Source organism: Vombatus ursinus, unplaced genomic scaffold, assembly GCF_900497805.2.
Source record: "Vombatus ursinus unplaced genomic scaffold, bare-nosed wombat genome assembly UNPS02014821.1, whole genome shotgun sequence".
NCBI classification, from domain to species: domain Eukaryota; kingdom Metazoa; phylum Chordata; class Mammalia; order Diprotodontia; family Vombatidae; genus Vombatus; species Vombatus ursinus.
This window is the reverse complement of record NW_020954599.1, coordinates 14,161,096-14,183,263: the sequence shown is the minus strand read 5'-3', so window position 1 is coordinate 14,183,263 and position 22,168 is coordinate 14,161,096. Positions and strand designations below refer to the sequence as shown.

At 40.3% G+C, this 22,168-nt stretch overlaps 1 protein-coding gene across 3 annotated transcripts in view; it reads left to right on the top strand.

The window, feature by feature from the left end:
• The first annotated feature begins 12,304 nt into the window (after window positions 1-12,304).
• LEF1 (lymphoid enhancer binding factor 1) overlaps window positions 12,305-22,168 on the top strand; it is a 177,560-nt gene continuing 167,696 nt past the window's right edge. For 2 of the 3 annotated variants that reach the window (XM_027837621.1, XM_027837619.1), the window contains exons 1-3: window positions 12,306-13,651; window positions 16,868-16,934; window positions 18,693-18,829. In XM_027837621.1, the coding sequence (XP_027693422.1) occupies window positions 13,433-13,651; window positions 16,868-16,934; window positions 18,693-18,829 (423 nt within the window). In that variant the 5' untranslated portion in view covers window positions 12,306-13,432. Of the gene's footprint in view, window positions 13,652-16,867; window positions 16,935-18,692; window positions 18,830-22,168 lie in introns of all 3 variants that reach the window. The other variant, XM_027837620.1, reaches the window with a different exon arrangement.

The window sequence follows — 22,168 nt, the reverse complement described above, 5'->3', positions numbered from 1 at the left end:
TTTTCCAAGTATATCATCATATCATCTGCAAAAAAGATATAGTTTTATTACCTCATTCCCTATTTTGATTCCTTCTATTTCTTTTTCTTCTCACATCACAATTGCTGGGATTTCCAATACAATATTGAATAATATTCATGACAGTGGTCATTCTTGTTTCATACCTGATCTTACTGGGAAAGCTTCTAGCTTATCCTCATTACAAATAATGCCTGCTGATGGTAGGTAAATGCTTCTCATCAATTTAAGTAAAAGCCCATTCATGCCTATACTTTCAAGTATTTTTAGTAGAAATGAGTGTTGTACTTTGTCAAAAGCTTTTTCTGCATCTATTGATATAACCATATTTTTTTTAACTTTTATTATTGATATAATCAATTATGTTAATAGTTTTCCTTATGTTAAACTGTCCTTGCATTCCTAATATAAATCTCACTTGGTCATAATGTATAATCTTTGTAATATACTGTTGTAATCTTTTAGCTAGCATTTTATTTAGGATTTTTGCATCCATATTCATTAATGGGACTAGTCTATAATTTTCTTTTTTTGTTGTTGTTTTTACTCTTCCTGGTTTAGGTGTCAGTATCATATTTGTTTCATAAAAGGAGTTTGGTAGGATCTCTTCTTTGCTTACTATTACAAATAATTTATTTAATATTGGAAGTAGTTGGTCTTTAAATGTTTCATAGAATTTACTTGTAAATCTATCTAGTTCTGGTGTTTTTTTTCTTAGGAAGTTCATTTATGGCCTGTTCAATTTCTTTTTCTAAAATAGTTCTATGGAGATATTCTATTTCCTCTCCTGCTAATCTAGGCAGTTTGTATTTTTTTTTAATATTCTTCCATTTCACTTAAGTTGTTAAATTTATTGGCATATAATTTGGCAAAATAACCCTTTATAATAACTTTTATTTCATTTTCTTTAGTGGTATATTCACTCTTTTCATTTTTGATACCAGTAATCTGTTTTCTTTTTTCTTAATCATATTAATCAATGATTTATCTATTTTATTGTTTTTTTCATAATATCAATTCCTAGTTTTACTTATTAATTCAATTGTTTTCTTACATCCAATTTTATTTATTTCACCTTTAATTTTTAGGATTTCCAATTTAGTGTTTAACTGGGGATTTTAAATTTGTTCTTTTTCTAGAAACTTTTTCTATTTCTTTTTTTTCACTTGTATACCTAATTTATTGGTCTGCTCTTTCTCTATTTTGTTGATATAAGTACTTAGAGATATAAAATTTTCTCTAATTGCTTTTACTGTATTCCATAAGTTTTGATATATTGTCTCATTATTGCCATTTTCTTTTTTTAAATTTTTTATCACATTAGTCATGTTTTAAAGAAGAATTAGAATCAATAGGAGGAACCATAAGAAAGAAGAAACAAAACAAAAAAAAAAAAAAAGGAAAGCAAACAGTATGCTTGGATCTATATTAAGACTCCATTGTTCTTTCTCTGGATGTAAATAGCATTTTCCATCATGAGACTTTTGGAGATGTCTTAGAGCCTTGCATTGCTGAGAAGAGCTAAGTCTATTAAAATTAGTCATTGAACAATGTAGCTGTTATTGTGTACAATATTTTCCTGGTTCTGCTCACTTCACTCAGCATCAGTCTATAGAAGTCTTTCTAAGTTTTTCTGAAGTCTGCTTGCTCATCATTTCTTATAGCATAATAGTATTCCATTACATTCATACACCACAACTTGTTCAGCCATTCCCCAATTTCATGGACATCCCCTCAATTTCTAATTCTTTGCCATCACAGAAAGAGCTGCTATAAATATTTTTGTCCATGTGGGTCCTTTTCCCGTTTTTATAATCTCTTTCGGATATACCCTTAGAAGTGCTATTGCTGGGTCAAATGGCATTATTGTAATTTTTTCATTCAGGATTATATTTAACTTTGCTGAGTAAGCTATTTTTGGCTGCAACCTCAGCTCTTTTGCTTCTCAAAATACAGTGTTCCAAGATCTGGGGCGGCGGGGGTGGGGGCAGGTAGGTGGTGCAGTGAATAGAGCTCCAGCTTTGGAGTCAGGAGGACCTGAGTTCAAATCCAGTCTCAGAAACATAACACTTACTAGCTGTGTGACTCTGGGCAAGTCACTTAACCCTGATTGCCTCACCAAAACAAAAACAAAAGCAAAAAAAAAAAAAGGAAAAAAAAAATCCTACACCAAGACCTACAGTCTTTTAGTGTAGAAACTGCTAGGTCTTGTGAAACCCTGATTGTATCTCTGCAGTATTTAAATTGTTTTTTTCTTCTTGCTTATAATATTTTCTCCTTAACTTAGGAGTTTTGAGACTTGGCTATGATATTCATTTTCATCCTAGGATTTCTTTCAGGTGGTGATCGGTGGAGTTTTTCTATTTCTGCTTTATCCTTTATCCTCTTGTTCTTCAGGGCAATTTTCTTTATTTCTTGTAATATTGTATCAAGGTTTTTTTTTTATCATAACTTTCAAGTAGTCCAATAATTCTTACATTTCCCTTCTTGATCTGATCTCCAGATCAGTTATTTTTCTAATGAGATGTTTCAGATTCTCCTCTAGTTTTTCATTCTTTTGATTTTGTTTTATTATTTCTTGGTGTCTTACAACATCATTCACTTTCCCTTGATCAATTCTAGTTTTCAAAGAGTTGCTTTCTTCCTTAAGATTCTGCATCTCTTTTTCTAGTTGATTGAGTTTCTTTTCATATTTTATTGATTTACTTGGATTGTTCTTATTTTTTTCCTAATTTTTCCTCTGTCTCTCTTATTTGATTTTTAAAGTCTTTTGTGCGCTCTTCCAAGATCTTTGTTTGGATTTGTAACCATTTGAAGTTGCTCTTTGGGGAAGGAGTGTCTTTCTTTTTTTATTTTTACTTCCATATCCTTTTCTGAATTTGAACCCAGGTTTTCTCTATCCCCATAGTAGCTGTCTATGGTTGGGTTCTTTCTCCTTTGCTTACTCATTTTTATTTTTATTTTTTAAATTTTTAGCACTTTGTTATTATAATTAGCTCTTGTCCTAGGATATGGGGAATGGTGCTTCAGGCCTCAGGTCCTTATATTCTCAGCTTTGACCTGTGCCCAACCTCAGCACCCCTCTCCCCCTGCAAGTGGCTAGAAGTTTCAGAGACAAATTTAGGCTTCATGTAAGGAAAACTTCCTAAAAATTAGAAATATTTTAAAATGGAATGAGATGCCTTTGGGTATAGTGGCTTCCCCCTTAGTGGAGGTCTTCAGACAAAGACTGATTGACTACCTTCCCTTCTGCTATGATGCTTCTCTTCTCCCATTGGTGAGTTCCTTCTGAAGTTGCTTAGGGTCCTAGGCTGGCCATTCTTCATTCCTTTCCAAGAAGTGCTTCTGACTCTCCAGACTTTAATATCTGCCCCCCCCTCCCCTTTTCAGCTCTCTTTCATTTATTGTTTTCTCCTAATGTAATGCTCCTTGAGGGCAGGGATTGCTTTTCTGGTTGTTTGCATTTTTGTCCCCAGTGGTTAACAATGTTTGGCAGGTAGTAAATGCTTAATTAATGCTTGTTGCCATGTCTTCTTATTGGATATGTCGTAGAGGGGATTGCTGTTCAGGAGCATTTGAGTTAGATGGCCTCTGAAATCTCTTCCAAACCTATGGTTGTATAATTGTATGATTCTGTGATTACACAGTCCACTAAATACACTACCTACAGCCATAATCAATATGTACAATCTTAGTACTGCCAGTATAGACATAACATTCATTTCTTTGAGAGTCAATTTGAGCTGCCTCAAGCTGGTACTAACAAAATGAGTTCTGTTCTAAGACTTAGAGTTAAATAGCCTTTCAATTATCCTCAAGTATCCTCAGTATTCAATTATCCTGAGTTACTTTTTAATTCCAGCCAGTGTGTACTTCTGCTGTGGTGATTGTTGCTATTGTTTTATAAATATATATGTAATCCTTTCCATTAGAGTAGTTAGGATCCAGCTTGGTGGCACACACCTATAATTCATACTACCACAGGATCTGAGGATGATGGATCTCTTGAGCTCACAAGTTCTGAACTTCAGTCAACTAAGCCAATGGGGTATCTGCACTAAGTCCAGCATTACCATGGTAAGCTCCCAGGAGTCAAGGGCCATCAAGCTGCCTACAAAGTAACAAACTGGTCCAGGCCAGAAATGGAGGAGGATCAGGTCCATTAGTGTCCACTTCACTTTCAGCCTGGGACACCTAGTCTCAAGACAAAACCAAAACAAAAAAAGCTAGGAGTATTGCCAATTACCCTCTCCATTTCGTGATGAAATTGATGTTAAATACATTACAATATCTTTTGTGCCATTTGCCTCATCCATGTGGGTTTCATTAAAGTTCACTTTAAATAAGTTAATGAAACTACATAACTTCTTCTTCCCCTTTGAATCACATATTCCATTGTACCAACTCTTTAAATTCAGGAGCATAAAAGCAGTTGTCACAGGTGTTAGGTGTGGTGACATTCATAGGGAGACATTTTAGAGTAGTGGAAAGGTCAGTGGATTTGAAAGTAAGAAAACATAGATCATAGATTCAAAGAGAGAAGAGACTTTAAAGGTTATTAAGTACAACTCCTGCACTTTTCATATAAGGAAAATGAGGCATGGAGAGTCAAGTGATTTGGCTCTCTCATCGCTCCAATCCATCCTACATATTGCTGCCAAAGTAATTTTCCATAGAGCATGATGCCTCTCAAAGGAATTCTATTCCCATGGATTCTAATCTCATTTGTACCACTTCCTAGCTACGATAGAGGACAAATGATTTAACTTATCTTAGACTCTGTCTCCATAACTTAAATGGGGATAAATATACAACCTACTTCCTAAGGCTTTTGTGAAGAATGAGTATACTTCTTTTTTCAAATATTTTACTTTTTTCCAATTACATGTAAAAAAGTTTTAACATTTATTTTTTAAGATTGTGAGTTCCAAATTCTCTCCCTTCCTTCCCTCCCCTCTCATTGAGAAGTCAAGCAATTTGACATAGGTTATACATGTGAAGTCATGCAAAACATATTTCCATATTAGTCATGTTGTGAAAGAAACCAAAAACAAGAAAGAAGAACAAAGGAAGCTAAAAAAATGTGCTTCAATCTGCATTCAGAATCCATCAGATCTTTCTCTGGAGGTGAACAGCATTTTTCATCATGAGTCCTTCAGAATTGTGAATATGAATAATGTTCTCCTGCTTCTGCTCACTTCACTCTGCATCAGTTCACATAAGTCTTTCCAAGTTTTTCTGAGAGCATCCTACTCATCATTTCTTATAGCACAATAGTATTTCATCATGATCACATATCACAGTTTGTTCATCCATTTACCAATTGATGGGCATCTCCTCAATTTCCAATTCTTTGCCACTACAAAGAGTTGCTATAAATATTTTTGTACATATAGGCCCTTTACCTTTCTTTTCTAATCTCTTTGACCTAGTAGTAGAGTTGATGAATCAAAGAGTATGCAATTTTATAGCCCTTTGAGCATAGTTCTAAATTAATATACTTTTAAATGCTGTTTTAATATGAGTTAATATTTTAACTCTGTCCAGTTGCTGCTATAGATAACAAGGAAAGCAGATGTTTTCTGTCTATAAAATTACCTGCTTATCTCCTACACCAGAAGACATAGATATATGTGCTAATGTGTATTATCTAAGTGCTTCCATTTTTTTAAGTTAATTAGGATGGGTATATCCTTCTGTGACTCCTAGCTCCACTACTTACTGTCCATTTCATCTTAAGAAAACCACATAAACTTTGGAAACTGTTTTCTCATTCTCAGGAGTTGAACTGGGTGACCACTAAATTACGTTCCAATTCTAAATCCTATAATCCTACAAATCCCTCTGTGCCTCAATAGACAGTCTCTAAGAGTTATTTGGGAAAGAAAAGAAAAGAAAAGAAAAGAGGGGAGGACAGGAGAAAAGAAAAGAAAATGAAAGTGTCTTCTTGTCATAAACTTCTTTGAACTTAGCTGGAATAGGGTGGTCTTCTAGAGACAGACACCAAATCTATTCTAAGTCTATCCAACCAGAAGTTAGGTCATGCTGGCAGAACCTTAGAGAAGGTCACGGTCACCTCCAAACCACAAATAGGTATCAGAATAGACCTTCCTTCCTTCCCTTTTCTTTCTTCCTTTCCCTCTTTCCCTCATTCCCTTCCTTTTTCCTTCCTTTTCTCCCTTCCTCCTTCCCTTCCTTCCTTCTCCCTCCTTCCATTCTTTCTTTCCTCTTTTACTTCTTTCCCTCTCCCTTCCTCTCTCCCTCCCTCCTTTCTTTCCTTTCTTCCTTCATCCCTTCCTTCCATTTCAAGAGGAAATTCTTGTAGACTGAGTAGCTTTAAAAATAACTTATAATTAGAGAGATTCAAACTTTTGTAGCTAATTACACTTGGAGAAGGATCTCTTGTAATCTATCAACTGGCAAGTTTTCAAAGGCATAGACACCTGGTGAAATATTCAGTGTTTTCATAAAATGTTTTCAATGTTGATTTTGCAAAATCTGATTTTCTGTCTTTTTTTAATAAAGGTATGTAAAGAACAATACAACTCAATGCAGTGTGTGTGTGTGTGTGTGTGTATGTGTGTGTGTGTGTTCGTGTTCTCCTCATAAGTGTGGCTGCTAAAGAACTGGAAGGAGTGCTGAAAGTAAAACAATATTTATAGCTAAAGAAATTTGGCTTCACATAACGGTAATTATAAACAAGATATTTTCCCTAATAAAATCACTGCAAAACGAAAATCTGGAAAAACTAACCTAAGTGCTTCCCTATGGCGTCTTTTTTTTATTTCATTACATATGTTCGTTTGTTGGGGGTGGGGGAATTGAGTAAAAGAAGAGAGAGATGTAAACAGAGAGGGACTCAAGAGAGAGATACAGAGTCAGATAGAGAGAAACGGAGGAGGGGAGAGAAAGAGAGAGGGAGGGGGGAGAGAGAGAGAGAGAGAGAGAGAGAGAGAGAGAGAGAGAGAGAGAAGCAGTTGTCTCTGCTAAGGGGGTTGGTTTTCTTTAGAAACTGGAATGTGTCCAGGCTTGATTTTTATTTTCAATTCACATTTCAGATCCAACTCCCCAAACTCTTTGATCTTTCTCCCTGTCTCCTTACCCGGAAGAGAACCCTTTGCCTTCTCAGCTGGGAGCTGGGAGCACACGTGGAAAGCTTGGCTCAGCTCCATATTCTTGCCAAATTTAGTCACACAAAGGGGCCAGAGAGGGAAAAAAGAAAGGATGAAAGAGCCAGCCGCCCAGACTTCAAAGGGAGCAGCCGCCCCACCCCGGTCGTCTCCAAACACCGCCCTCTGCCTATATAAGGAACCGCTCTCAGAGGAGGGCGTTTGTCTCTTAAATCAGAGCCTGGGCCCTCAGCGCGTACACGCGCAGCCCACAAGGAAGAAGAAGAAAAAAAAGGGGAGGGGGGGTGAGAGTGGGAGGGGAGCGCGCGCCCCCGCGGATCCGAGGTTTGCAGGGGTTGAGCCCCAGTCCCAGGAGAAAACCAGTCGGGAACTTTTTGGGACCGTGGAAGGGAGTCGGGAAGAAGAGGGATTTAGCAACCTGGTCCTTTGGGTCCCCAAATTTATCAGTGTCTTGTTTCACTGCCATTATTAAGGTTTCATCTCCTGACCCGGCAATCTGGAGATGATTTAAGAAAATCCTTCTTTCGTTTTCCAAAATACCATCTACCGTTTCCCCTGGGACCGGTTTGAAACAAGGTTTGTGAGCAGGACAGGTAGAGTGCGTATCCAAAAGCAGGCTGGAATCCTTTCTTATTCTAAGATTCCTTTCCAGACTCTCCTGGCCCCCTTGCCCTTCATCTTTCAGCCCCTCTTTATTCTTGGCCAATGATTGACAATGTTTTATTTCTTGGAATCGAACGGGGCCCGCGTGATTGCTCTCCCGGTCCAGAATGACTGCAGGGACGCATTTGAATTCCGCTAGCTAAATCTTGCCAACCGAGAGGTGTGATAACGCCTCACGTCCCCATCTCGAGACTGTTCGATGGGAAAACCCTTGAGGACCTGCTTGCAGGGCTAACGCTGGTTTCTTAAGTATTGGTGAGTGGGGCGCACTCCGCGCTCACGCGCACACAAGTCTTAGGAATGGAGATGGAGATGGGGAGGGGAGAAGGTTCAGAGGCTCGATCTCGCTACCCAGCAGATTGCTTTCCCAGACAATAAAAAGGACGCAGGGGTTGATGGAACAGTTAAATCCAATCTGCAGCAACATTTGCATGGTCGAATGATGCAGTTTGCTGTCATTCTAATTCAGATGTATCGAGTTTTCACTCGGAGCTCCCAGAAGTTTTTAAGCTCCCCGCGTGTCTGTATATCTTGAGGGCTGGGGGAGGTAGCCTTCTAAACAAAAATGGTCATTCTCTTCATTTTCCTTCTCTCTCAAATCCTCCCTTCCTCCTAAACCGACAGCTTTGTGCTGTCTCCAGTCCAATCGGGCGTTGGAGTCAAGATTTTCTGCGTCTCTCTTCCTACGGTAAATTATTTCGTTTCCCTTTTGCCCTTTCATCTCCTCTCCTTAGGCCACCATCACCTTCCTTTCTGCTCCCACCAAAATCCTAGCTGGGAAAAATTCCAGCCCACATACATAAACCAAAAAGGCGAAGGGGGATTTCCTGAGGTCCGTGGAGCTAGAGAGCTGAATAAAGGGGAACACGTTTTTCTCCCTTTAATTAAAGTTTATTTTGTGCATACATATTTAGCAGCGAAGTCACTGTTTTTATTTTAAAATGATCTTCCTTCTCCCCCCCTCCCGTGGTTTAAAGGTACCTCCGTAGGATGTTAGCAGCTTGTGCACGCCTCGACTTCCCCTTCGATTGAGAGTTTAGGTAATCTCATCCTCACTAAGAAAGCCAGCCCCTGCAATGGCAGGAGGAAGTGTTGTTGGCTCACCCCCATACTAAACCCAAACAAACAAGCTAAAGGAATCAGAGGGAAATACCGCCTCCGCCACCACCCGACCCCTAGCAATTGTTTCACCGTCCAAATTCAAATGCATCGAAACGCCCTCTTAAACCCACATCCTGGAGAGGAGAACCTGCAGCATCCAACTTCTCCGTCACCCGCTCTAGTCAACAGAAACAAACCCACCCAGTGCTACATACATACTGGCGTCCCAGTATCAACTCCCGATTTGTGATCCAAATCTCAGTGATTACATGGGACGCCTGCATGCTAATTGCAGTCCTACACACTAATCGCTAACGCAATTAGTATAGCCCTGTGACAGAAACTTCCCCGCTAGAGCCTTGCAAACAAACCATTAGGGAGAACGGAAATCATCTTCCGGGGTTTGCCTTGCCCCTCCTCTCCCTCCCTCCCTCTGCCCTGGGAAAGATAGAATGAACATTGAAATATCACCTTGTTGCCCACCTACGTTTTCAGGCCGTCTCTGCTGAAGCCGCTTCAAATTGCAACAGCAACAGCAGATCTGTAATATCCCCAAACTCTCATTTTGCCGTTTGCAAAGTAAAAAATAACAAAACATTTCGTATCCCCAAGGTGCCTGATTATTTTCGTTAGACGTAATGTTTCCAAAGACTATTAAGATAAAACACCAAATGGAACCTCCTTTCCCTTGACTCTTTAAATTGGTCCTCATTAGGTAGTTTCCCCTCTAAGGACTGTTCTTGAAACTCCCATCTTCTCTCAGTCTTCTGACCATTTCGACCAAATGAGTAGTGGAGTCCAAACAATTAACAGGAAGGAGAAAATGGGATTCGAATTAGGTTTATCACTTAAAAGAGTAAGAGTGATCATTTGACTTCCTCAGCTTCCAGAACACCTCCTCCCCCAATACACACATGCAGGTATACATCTTAATTTGGCTTTTTAATTCCACTTGCACTCTCTCTCCTCAGCCTGTTTATTTCATAAAGGGAACATTTGGCTGCTTTGGTGGGGCTGAATTGTCTATTTTTTTTTCTCTTCTGATCATTATTAACATAATTAGTCTTCTCGGTTTGCTCACATTTCCTTTAAACTTTCAGACGATATAAACGTTCATGATCGTATCTAGGGCACAAAGACCATATTAAAGGAAACATAACACCTCCACGCTCCCTTCCCAAAATAAAGAAAGAAAGAAAAGGAAAAAAAAATGAGTTTCTCTCCAACTCTTTAGCATTAGTTTGCTGATATACTGTGGCAAGATTTTGTTTTTGTTTTTGTTTTTCCTCTCAGGCATAAAATTGTCAGCTATTCAAAGCGGATTGAATTTCTTTCACTTCCTTCTTCCCCCCCCCCCCCGCCCCGCCACCCCTTTTATCCTTATCCCAAACTCCCCATATAGTACTAATAATGTATCTGCTAAGCATGCATTGTTCATGAAAAAGTAAATACTTTCAAATGTTTTCATTCTTTAAAAGCTGTTTGGTAAAATCCCATGCCCAAAGAATTAGTTACCAATGGGAGAAATTTTCGCTAACATACATAGTGTTCTCATGAACCCTGACACATGACAGTCAACTGCACAGTTAAAGTTTTGTGTTATTTTTGCCCGTGGGGAAGGATGAAGAATCTTTGTACAGTTGTTTTTATATAATATAACCAAATCTCATTTTCAACTCAAGGAAGACACTCTGACTTGAGGTCTTTCTAAATTGTAATAGTTGTAATAATTCAATTGAGATATTCCTCTAGCATAGTTAAGATCTGACAAAAGTAGCAAAATACAATGATTTTCTGAAATTAATTGTGCCTCCTAACCTCAATTTCCCCTAAACGTAACAAAAGATCATAATGAAAATAGTTCCCAAAGCTCCGGGACACAGTGCCAGGGAGATGATGGGAGACTAGGGGACATTTGAGGTTGCATTCTGATTTTTTTTTCCCCTTCCTTGCAAGAGTCCCCTTTGAGTGTACAACGGTGCCGTGGCTCTGATTCCTGCCCTCTCCTCACCTTACTCTGTGCCTTTTCATCTACTGATGTTGCATTCTGACATACACTACTTACTGCCAACGTTCTCCTTCCGCTCTTCCCTTGCTCTATGCATTTAGTGCCCACACTCTTTCCTGCACTACTGTGTGTATTAGGGCATCCAAATGACATCTGCCTAAAATGCCTGTGGAATAAAAGTGATGAAAGAGTGATCATCTTCATTGTAATCAAGACCTTCAACTTCCCCTTATTAGTGTATCTATTTCCTCTCTCCCCAGTTTCCCCCACTTGATCTCCCAAAGCCTGGAAGTTCGTGCTCACTGGTACCCAAATTATGTGTTTTTACAGTCCCACATACTAATTGCACATGCATATATGTATGTGGGTATATCCAAACGTGAATTTATGTATGATGTATATATACACCCCTACAAATATGTATATGCCTGTATATATGTATATGTAATATGTAATATGTATACCTGTGGCTCTTTCCTTGCCCGTTTCTTTTCTCCCTTATTAGTGATTTCTGTGTGGTTACATTCTCCCATTTTCTCCTTTCTGCCTATCCCTCCTCCCCCCCATCCCCTTCTTTCAGAGCGTCTATCAATGTGGTGTCAATCAGAGTGGCGGCTTCGCTTTCATCTTCCCTCTCCCCCTTTTCTGAAAGAGAGAGAGAAAGAGAGAGAGAGAGAGAGAGAGAGAGAGAGAGAAAGAGAGAGAGAGAGAGAGAGAATCAGGAAGGGGGTGGGGGGCGTCTGGAAGAGGAAGATGAGTAGGGGACGTGAAAGAAAGGTTAGGCGTTAAAATTAAACCCTAAAGGCACCCCCCACTTTCAACTTCACAGGGCATATCGATCCTTGGAGGGCCAGAAGGGGCAGCCACGAGATCCTTCCCTCCCTGTCGAAGTTGCCTGATTTTTCTCCCCCGGAGACACACACAAACACACCCCACACGCGGAGGACCAGTCCTACAGGCTCGGAGAAAAGGAAAAAAAAAAAAAAAACACCCTCAATCACCACCTCCTCTGCGCCCCCCCCCCCTTCTTAAGCCGCCAGCCAAGGAAAGAAAGAGGCGGGGGAGTTGAGGGGGGAGGGGGTGTCCAGGAGGGAGGAGGAGGAGATCCGACGCTTGTGGATAGCTTTTCAGCGCCGGAGAGGCGAGGGAGGTGGAGAATCGGCCGGGAGGCGCAGCCGCTCACCTGCAGAGAAGACTGAAGAGGAGGAACCCTCAAAGCCCCGACCGCCCCTCAGCCTCCCCCTGATCTCCGGGTTCTGTGGACTCCGCCAGAGGCGCCGGGACCAGGCTCTCCAGTCCTTACTCTCAGCAGGAGTTAGTTTCCCCTCCCCCCTCCCGCCCCCAACTCCCCCCCTCCCCTCCGCGCGCCCCCTTGGCTCCAGTAGTAGCTGAGGGGCTTAGCTATTACTTGCTCTGACAGAGACTGCGGACCCAGCTAAAGGGTGGTGAGCAAGCGATCCACAGTGAGAGAGAATTAAGGTTGGCGAGAAACTTGAGCAGGAAACAAAGAAGAGTTTGCCTTATATCTGAGACTAGGATTTCTTTTTTGTGTTTGTGTGTGTGTGTGTGAGTTTGTGTGTGAGACAGAGGCCAGTGTTTTGATTCCTTGTGCCCTCCCCGGCTCTCCACACCTCCGGTGGTACAAACTTTATTCTTGGCGAACTTTTCTCTTCCCTCCCTCCCTTCAATCCTTCCCTTCTCTTTCCTCCTCTGCCCCTGAGTTCTGTCCTCCTGCAGATATTAAATGGGCTTCGAAATGCCAAGGAGAGAGAAAGAGGGAAGAAACAATAAGGCGTAAGGACCCGCATCTTCAGGTTGCTGATTATTTGCTACAGAGATAGATGCCCATACACATCTATCGCTGCTCCAGGAAGTGGCAATTACATTATCTCCTGACTCTCCTTGCAGCTTCTCATCGTGGGAAAACGCGAACTCGGAGCCTTTCGGGCAAGTTCCGTCACTCCCTTTTGAAAACCAAACGACTCTAATATCCACTTTGTCCAGAAGATCCAGAAGATTGCGTGGAGGCCTGCCTGCCTCGCCTCCGCACTTCTGGCGAGCCCCCACCCCCTCACCACTCGCACCAACTTCCACTGGCAGACACAACAGAAGGCAGGGACTTTGGGTGGAGAAGCAGAAGCGAGCGCCTCGCTTACCAGCGGCACCGGAGTGATCGGGGAAGGGAGCCGACTTCGACAGCTTTGCTGAACCTCCCGCCCCTCGCGGTTCCTGCTATTCTCCCTCCAGGGCCGGAGTTCAGCTCTCTTTTCTGGAAGGGGAGGCACAGCTGAGAGGCCACCACCGAGGGCACCCGTACCCGCGGCTGCAAAGGAGGCTTGTTGGCCGGCTGCCCCTGAGCAAGAACCGTCCCCATTCCATTCTTTTCTTGCACGCCAGTTTCAACTCTCTCGATCCCTGCCTCCTCTCCCCCCACCTCTTTTTGTGTGCTTTTGTTGTGTCGTCGCGGCCGCGGTCGCTCCCCCGGAGGAGAGGGGATTAAAGAGCAGCCGGAATGCCCCAGCTCTCGGGGGGAGGCGGTGGCGGCGGCGGCGGGGGGGACCCGGAGCTGTGCGCCACCGACGAGATGATCCCCTTCAAAGACGAAGGCGATCCGCAGAAGGAAAAAATCTTCGCAGAGATTAGTCACCCCGAAGAGGAAGGAGACTTAGCCGACATCAAATCCTCCTTGGTCAATGAATCCGAGATCATCCCAGCCAGCAACGGGCATGAGGTGAGCACCCCACTCGCGGCAGCCTGGAAAGGCATGGGACGCGCGCAAGGGAGGAAGAAAAGACATGGGTGACTAGCTGTGTTTGTGGGTCTTTATGTGAGCGTGAGAGGGGGCACAGATGGTTGGGGTGCTGAAAGTATAACTTCTTATTTTGGTGGGGGGTGGCGGGGTGCGAGAGCATCAAGTAAATACTCATGCTTTGTGTGCACAGGTGTGTGTGTGTGTGTGTGTGTGTGTGTGTGTGTGTGTGTGTTGTGAGGTTGTGGGGGGGGTGTGCGCAGCCAAACTTTTGAAATTAGTGGTTTTCTGGGGCTCGTTGATACAGCCATCGAGGCTGTGCACGAGAAACGGTCTCGTGCGTGTTCCGCAGGAGTTCTTAGGACTCATAACCTGGAAGGAGACAGTTCAGCCCTGGATATCTTCTCTGGGCCTCAGTTTCCTCTTCTGTAATATGGAGTTGGACTAGACGGCCTGAGGACTCTTCTAGCTTTAAATCTTTCTTTCGTTCTTTTTTTTTCTTTCCTTCTTTCTTTCCTTAGTGTAGGCGAGAGACGAAAAAGAGGATGGGGCAAAGGAAGGGGGAGGGGGGTATACCAGCAGTTAGTGAAAAGTTTTCCTTCAATGCGTACATCTCATCTCTTTCGGTAGTTGTCTACCCCAGCGCGTTAAACCACCAAAAAGCATTTGGGCGAGGGGGAGAAGGGGCGGAGAGGAAGGGCGGTGGGCTGCGGGCGTGGGGCAGGGGATGAGTCTAGGGCTGCCAGCTGTGGAACCTGTGGAGCAAGCAAGGAGTGGGGCGATAGTGGGGGGACCACTGTGGGGGGTGGAGATGGGAAGGGGGCCGCAGCCCTGAGACAGAGCTGCCCGCGTCCCACTCGGCAGCAACAGCCGCTGTAGCTGAAACCCGTCACTTGTGGCCCCGAGGAATCTGCTGCGACACAGACGTGGTGCCCACAAGGTCGTTGCCTCTTCACTCACAGCACGTTGGTTTTCTTCAACCGTCCCCCTCGCCCCCACTTCATCACCTCTCTACCCACCCCTCCAACTCCCACCCCCCAGCGCGTGTATACTGCTGTTTGGGCGCTGAAACCAAGATGCAGAAACGCCGGCTTAAATCAAGATAAAGCCAGGCCCGGGGCGCCAAAGGAATTGGAGGGGGGAAGATCGACAGCTCCTTATTGGGTCTACTTGTTCTCCTTTGGACTCGCGCTTCTTGAGATAGAGCCAGTAACCCGAGTAAAGTAAATAGAGACACGTGAGTGTCTTAAGAGAAAAAGGGAAGACAACTGAAGGGAGTGGGGGGGGTGGGGAAGGGGGAGAACTATGTCTCTTGGATGAACACCTACCAGATGTGTGTTCGATAACTGTCCAGCTAAGTGCTGGGATTGGGGAAGCTATCTGAATTGAACCCCTAAACTGTAACTCCAATGCTTTTCCTCTAAAGACATCGAAGTTAGTGCCCCCATTCTACACCAAGGCTGTGTATAGAGAGGTTCTAGAGAGATAGGGCCATAATCAAAATAAATATATCCTACATTTTCCCCACATCATGAGAGAGACTAAATGTTGGAGAAGTCAGAAGAGCAACTGAGTCTTCTTTAGGGTTCAAGGTATGACAGAACATTCGCTCCCCAAGGTGCGTGTTTGGAAGGAGGGGGAGAATATCTTTACGCATATCGAGGTCTTTTTTGCCGGGCTGGGTTGGCATTGGGGTAATGTTACATATTCTTAAGAACAAACAAAAACAAAACCCCAGATGTGGTTTTCCAAACTCATCCTCTTAGCTAAGTCTTCCATTAGTGACTGTAAAATAATGGGGAGAAGGCATTTGCGGTGCAGCCTCAACTAACACGTTTCCTACCTTTCGGGGTCAAGGGAAGAATACAGGGTATGAAGAGAACAACGCTGTGGTAGGAAATTATAAATATATTGCACTTTGTATTTGAAGTTGCTAATGAAAGGGCATAAAAGTAGATGGGAGAAAACCAATAGAGGTTAGGGCTGGATGTTTTGTACTTGTCTGGGTCTGAGTGAATGGTATGATTGTCACAATTGACATTACATAGTCCCTTTTAGATGAATGTAGCTGTTGGGGGAATTTCCTTCATCAGCCACAGAAATAAGGGTGCTATTCTAGCTTCAAAGTGTACACACAAAGAAAAGCATGCAGCTTGATAGTTGAGAAACTAACCTAAAGTGAAGTTTATTTAGAAAACAACAGTAGTTGAATGAAGCCTGATCTTGATGCTGTCCCCAGGGACAATATTCCAAGGAAGTCATCAGCAGTCTGCTACTGTGTCTTTGATTTGTTTAGGTTTAAAATTTCATTTTCAAGATGAAAAATAAATTTTAAGATTCGAACGTCCCCCAAAATTCTGTTCTAACCAGTTTTTGGGTAAATGAAGGTGTGTGGAGGGAATATGAGGGTAACAGACTATAGAGGTTCAAAACCTTTCTAATGCAATTAAGTCTTCACATGGCCTTCAGATGGCTTCCTCAACATCATCAAGGTCAGAGGTATGTGCAAATGCTAACAAGATATACATATATACCCGTATGTACACATACATACATATATGTTTAACTGATAAAGACTTTATAAAAGTATTTGACAAATACATGGTCAAAAATACATCATAGGATTAAAGTATGTAGAGCTGAAAGGGACTTTGAGAGACCACCCCATTATTTTCTAGATGAAGACACTGAGTTTCAGGGAAGTTCGATGATTTGCCCAGGATCACCTAAGTAGTAAACATCAGAAAGGAGATTTGGGCCCAAGTTCTCAGGTTCAGAGTCAGTAATTAAGTTGAACTGTTTTTCTTCTTTAATTTTCATAGGCACCCAAGTATTATCTTTTCCATCCTCTCCCCTTCCCCTACTATTCTTACTTTATAACTTGTATTTAATGTCTTGCCACTCTGATAATACTTAATCTGTCCTTCCTTTATTCCACATTTTTAAAGTATATTTTAAAATAATTTTAAAATGCTGAGCCTCCTCAAATTATTACCACTATAAAAATAGATTATATACATATTATATAGCTATCCATATAGGTAAAGATCTACATATTATATAGCTATATAGAGATATATTACCATTATAAAAATAGGTCACACTGAATTTGTTAGGAAGTTAATTGCTATATATTGTTGCTATATACTGTAACATGAGATTCTCTTTCTTTTGGTGATATGGATGCCATGTGATTAGGTGGTCAGACAAGCACAAACTTCTCAGGAGTCATACCATGACAAAGCCAGAGATCACCCTGATGAAGGTAAGAGTGTTGCTGCTGAATAATCAGATATCGTCTCTTTTTTTATATATACACTAAAGTGACCTACTCTGACATAACTCTGTAAGATTATATGCAGTATTATGATTAGCTAATATAATAATTATAGGTAGTTTTTATAAAATTTAATACAAATGAGAAAATGTGACTGAATTATTTGGTTTTTAAAATTTGTCTGTATTTTGGTGGACATGAGTCTCTCGTGGAAGAGAAACAGTTTAGTGATATTAGCATATGGAGTAATATTTTAAATGTTAAAACATTCATTTTTCTTCTCTTCTCCCCTTCTCCTGAAACCATCACCTTACATTTTGAATGATTTAAGTTACTGATATTTTATGTATTATGTGAAGAGTTTGGTTTTTGTTTTCTTCTAAAATAAGAATTATATATATAATATTTAAAATAAGAATTATAATAGATGGCCCAAGCCCTAGTTTTTTGGTGGAACAATATATGTGTTAATGTCATGGTTGGGGTGAGAAAAGGTAGGCATTATTTGAAGGTAGTACATTAAATTTCATTTTGATCCTTGTATTCCCAGTGCCTAGTACATGGTAGACTCATAATAAATGCTTGTTGATAGATTAATTGGTAGCTTAATTTAGGAAGACGTAGCATTACGTTACGTATTTTTTAAAGTCAGTCATAATTAGAAAATATTGATAACTCATCTGTGTGACCTTGGCCAAATCACTTAACTCCTCTGGGCCTGTCGCCTCTGTTTACTCCTTAAAATGAGGGGATTGTACTATGTGTTCTTTCAATGGTCCCTTCTAGCTCTAAATCCTATGATCCTTTAATCTTCTACGATCAGTTTTTGGCATTTACTGTTTGTTTTGTTTTGTTTGGAGGTGTGGGGGCAGGCTGGGAGGCATAGCTTTAGAATACATATTTGATAGATTAAAGGAAGAGCTTGATATGAGCTAATAGGTCCCAACAGTCGGTAGGGTTCCCTGTATGCCACGCTACGTTTCTGTTCTCCTTAGTTTTGTACAATTGGCATGACCAGAATGAATTGTTCATATATGCAACATGTCCAGCCAGCAGAGGAAGTGAAGCTGTCTGACTATATAATGCCATACTTTCTTCTTGGCCACAAAGTCAGTGATCGAGAGATAAAAATCTATGTGCACCGAACAATTCCAAATACTCACTGCTATTGACAGGATGTTGGTATCGCCATAAAATGGAGCCCTGTAGAGTAAACCTTTTACAAATTTAGATTCTTGCTCATATTTGCCAGATGTGAGTCTTTTCCTGTCGTTTTACATTTCTTTTTTCTGATAACTAAGATTGGATTTTTTCTAAGTGCTCTTATTATTGGTGACCTAAATGAAAGAAAGAGATACTGATGATATGTTGAGAGATGGTCAATGTTATGAAAGTTTGGTACCATATTTGTTCTCTTCAATGTCTCTATTCTGCCTTAGTCCACTTTGTCAAATTAAGTCAGATGGACAGAATTTATTTTTTAGAACATAGGTCTATAAGTACGTTGAACCACATGTTTTAAAAACATCTGTTTTAAAGCTAGGATTTTTTTAAGAGCTGAAGTGCACAGGTGCTGCCTGTTTAAAGTATATACATGTAGAAAATCTTAATTAAAATTTCTATAAACAGGTCTTTTCTGTAGGGTGAATATTTGCCCTTGTGACTATTGAGCTAGAGATACACAAATAAATTGACCTATAAATAAAAAAAATTCAGTGAATCATTCATCATTTGCTTGATTTTTAGCAGGGAAACATCCGGATGGAGGATTATACAACAAGGGCCCATCGTACTCAGGTTATTCTGGGTATATAATGATGCCAAATATGAATAACGACCCTTACATGTCAAACGGATCTCTCTCTCCGCCTATCCCTAGAACAGTGAGTAATATATTTCTATTTGAAGTTGTTTTTTTTTTTATTCCCCTCCAGATTCAAACGTTAGTGATCGTCTTTAAGTATTTGGCTAAAAACACTACTTGAATGTTTATATGTTATACACTAGCTCTCAGAATAAATGCATTTGTGATTACTGGACTTGCTGTAATAGGAATTTTAGTGAGCTCGACCTTTGAGTACTAGCTTTTGAGTTAATTGGAGGTATCCCCATATATCACATGTGAATTTCAATTTTGTTTTGCATCAATTCTGTTTTAATAACTAACCTCCCCCCACACACAAACTACAAGCATACTGTGCTTTTTATATAGAAAGGAAATTTTTAATAGAGTCTTCCAGTTATCTAAGTACTACATAGTTTTTGGTGTCCAGTGGTTATCAAAAAGGAGCATAATAAAGTAGAAAGAGTTAGAACCATATAGATGGTTATAGCTAAAAAAAAAACCCACAACTTTCCATTTATTTGTTAATAATGGTACTACTTTTCAGCTCCATTTTGAATTTTTACAAGGTATTTATTATTATTGAAGATATTACATAGGGGACTGTTCCTCTTTTAGGCAATAGATTGAATGTAACTTTGAAAAAGTTCTAAGTTGTTAGAATTTCAGACTGTACTAATTGTCAAGTGTGTTCTATGTTCCTGGGAAGAGTTAAAAAAAAAAAAAAGAGTAAATTCACTTGGTAGAAGAAAGTCTGATTGAGAAGTCTGATTTATGTAGCGTTTGGATACTTGTTTCAAAAACAAAAATAGGTTGGCCTTTTTTACATAGAGATGACATTACTGACCTGTGAGTAGAGCTTGACTGAATTATTTCTTCCATAATGGTTAGGTATTTGTGTTGACACATCTACTCTCTTTTTACCTTTTGAATCAAAAGCACATAATAGATTAGTGTTTTTAAAAAATTGTGGTCCTGGGTGGAAAAAAAAAGTGAGACTAGCTGACACGGCCATGATCTTAGTTTCATTATAGATCACATGAGGTGTTAAATCCAGGGACACGACGTATTTTAATAAATGTTTGCTGATTTCCAGATAGGTAAAAAAGTTATTTTATTAGTAACAGGAACCATTCACCTTCCAGTATCCACCTAATTGAACCCTTTACCTCGTCGAAAAAAAATTCACAAAATTACCCAAGGTTGATTAAAATATCAATAGCAATCAATTCATGGAGATGATTATTTATGATGATCTTAAATATCTTTTGTTCATACTTTTAAAATGATTGAATACATATTATTAGCTACATAGAACTAGCTTTACATAAGTACTGTGGAGTAGAAATTATTATTTCTTCTATAAAATATAAAAACCAATGTTTGACATTTTACCAAATGACAATATGTCAGACTTTTAAAAGTAGTTTGGTCTTTAAGCAATTGATTTTATTCTTTTGGTTGGGAAATAGGACTTTGGGATTTCATCATAGGAAATACTTAAGAGCACAGGTGTTGGCCTCCTTCCTAAAAAGGTGACTTCATTAATATGACCAAACAGGATTAGGCATTCTGACTCTTAATCGTAAGATGTTTCTCTCTTTTTAAAATTTCCAAATATGTGAGAGAACTTATATTTGGTGGACTAAATAAATGTTAAATATAAGATATTAACTTTAATGTTTTCGTGGGAGAATGTGTTTTGATTGTAGGAATGAATGAAGCCATTCCTTGTTTTTAATTTTAGTTCTAGAGTCTACGTAGACTTAATTAGGAACATCCAGATAGCATGTAGCATCGGGTTTACCAAATAAGAGAGCTTCTGTTGAAAAATATTTAGGATAACAATTTTTTCAGCATCTTGAATTATAGTTTCCAATGTGCTGATAAATATACACATATATGGCCATTAGAAAAAAAAATCTCATGCCACCTTATTCATGATTCCTAGAAGGTGAGACTGTCCTGACTGATCTTCCCTTTACATTTTTTTAAAAGTTCACCCAACCTACATTTTTTGGAGCAGATAAATAAGACCCAAGAAAACCTCCAAACTTCTCTGCCCTCTTGAAACCAGTGCTCTTCCCTTTCTACTCCTCAACTTAGTCCAGCAGAAACTGCTTGAGGATTTTGATTATGGGGTGGCTAGGAGAAAAGTACTTGGGTAGACCTCAAATCATTTGTATAAATGTGAGTTGTTGTTCTAGCGATTATTTCAGGGGAGATACTGGTGATCATGTGAAAGCCTTATATTTTCAGGGAATTGATTAAAACTCTGAAGTCAATCTGTTGAACAGTTCTTTGCTTGGACACCTTATGGCAGAGTCAATATAACGTGTGTGTGTGTGTGTGTGTGTGTGTGTGTGTGTGTGTGTGTGTGTAGCTTGATGGCTTAAGATGGTAAAGGCTGTGGGTAGAAACCATTTCCCCTTGCTGACATGGTTTATCTTCTGCCTGCCATTTTTTTTTTCTGCTACATTTTTGAACAAATTTCTCTTAGGCAATGTTTTCTCGTGGTACTCTCGAGTTTGCATAATTCCAGAAGCTGTTCAGGTCTAGCCACAAGGCTCTGTGTGTTTAGTTACAGAATATTTTTTTAGAGTCCAACTGAACTGCAGTCTTTTGCTTTTTAATGCTCAACAGCTGGGTTTTGGGTTGGGTTTTTTTTTTTTTTTTAATGTGTAAGAGATCAAAAACACTTTAGCCGGAAGACAACCTCTCAGCCTTCCTCCTACTCATTCACCTCAGCCTTCCTGCTCTTCCACTGTGTTCTTAGCTGCCTTGAGCTTCTAACTGCTTCTGGAGCCCTCACTAGCCTCAGCTAGGTTCCCATCAAAGGTGTCAGAGGTAGGTGACCATTTGTGTGAGTTTTTGGGTCTTGGGTGGCAGCCACCCTGTGGCATCCCTGCCATTTGGTATTTGCATAACAAAGCAACCACTTGTTTACTGCATCTGTTGCCTGGAGGTGTTAGGACTGGAAACTACCTGGTAACCTAGGTTCCTTCTCCCACCCCATCCAGAGCATCCTCAGTGATTTGTATTTATTGACAGATGAACCTGAAAATGCCAACGAGGGCTAACGAGTGTCAGCTGCTTCTGTGAATGAAAGATATTTCATTAATTCTTAATACAATTGCCCTTCTTTAGGTAAACACACACTCAAACACGTTAGAGAATCCAATTTTGTTTGCTTGTTGTTTTTTTTTCTTTTCCCCTTCCAGGATTTGTGGAGATGAATTTTTACAAGATGTTTATGTGAAATCCAAGGGAGGGGGAAGTGAGGGGGTTTCACAAAGTCAAGATAATACGTCCCTAAGAAGAAACCATTTACAAAGACCCACTGGACATTAATGTGTTAACTCGGTAAAACTTTATTTGA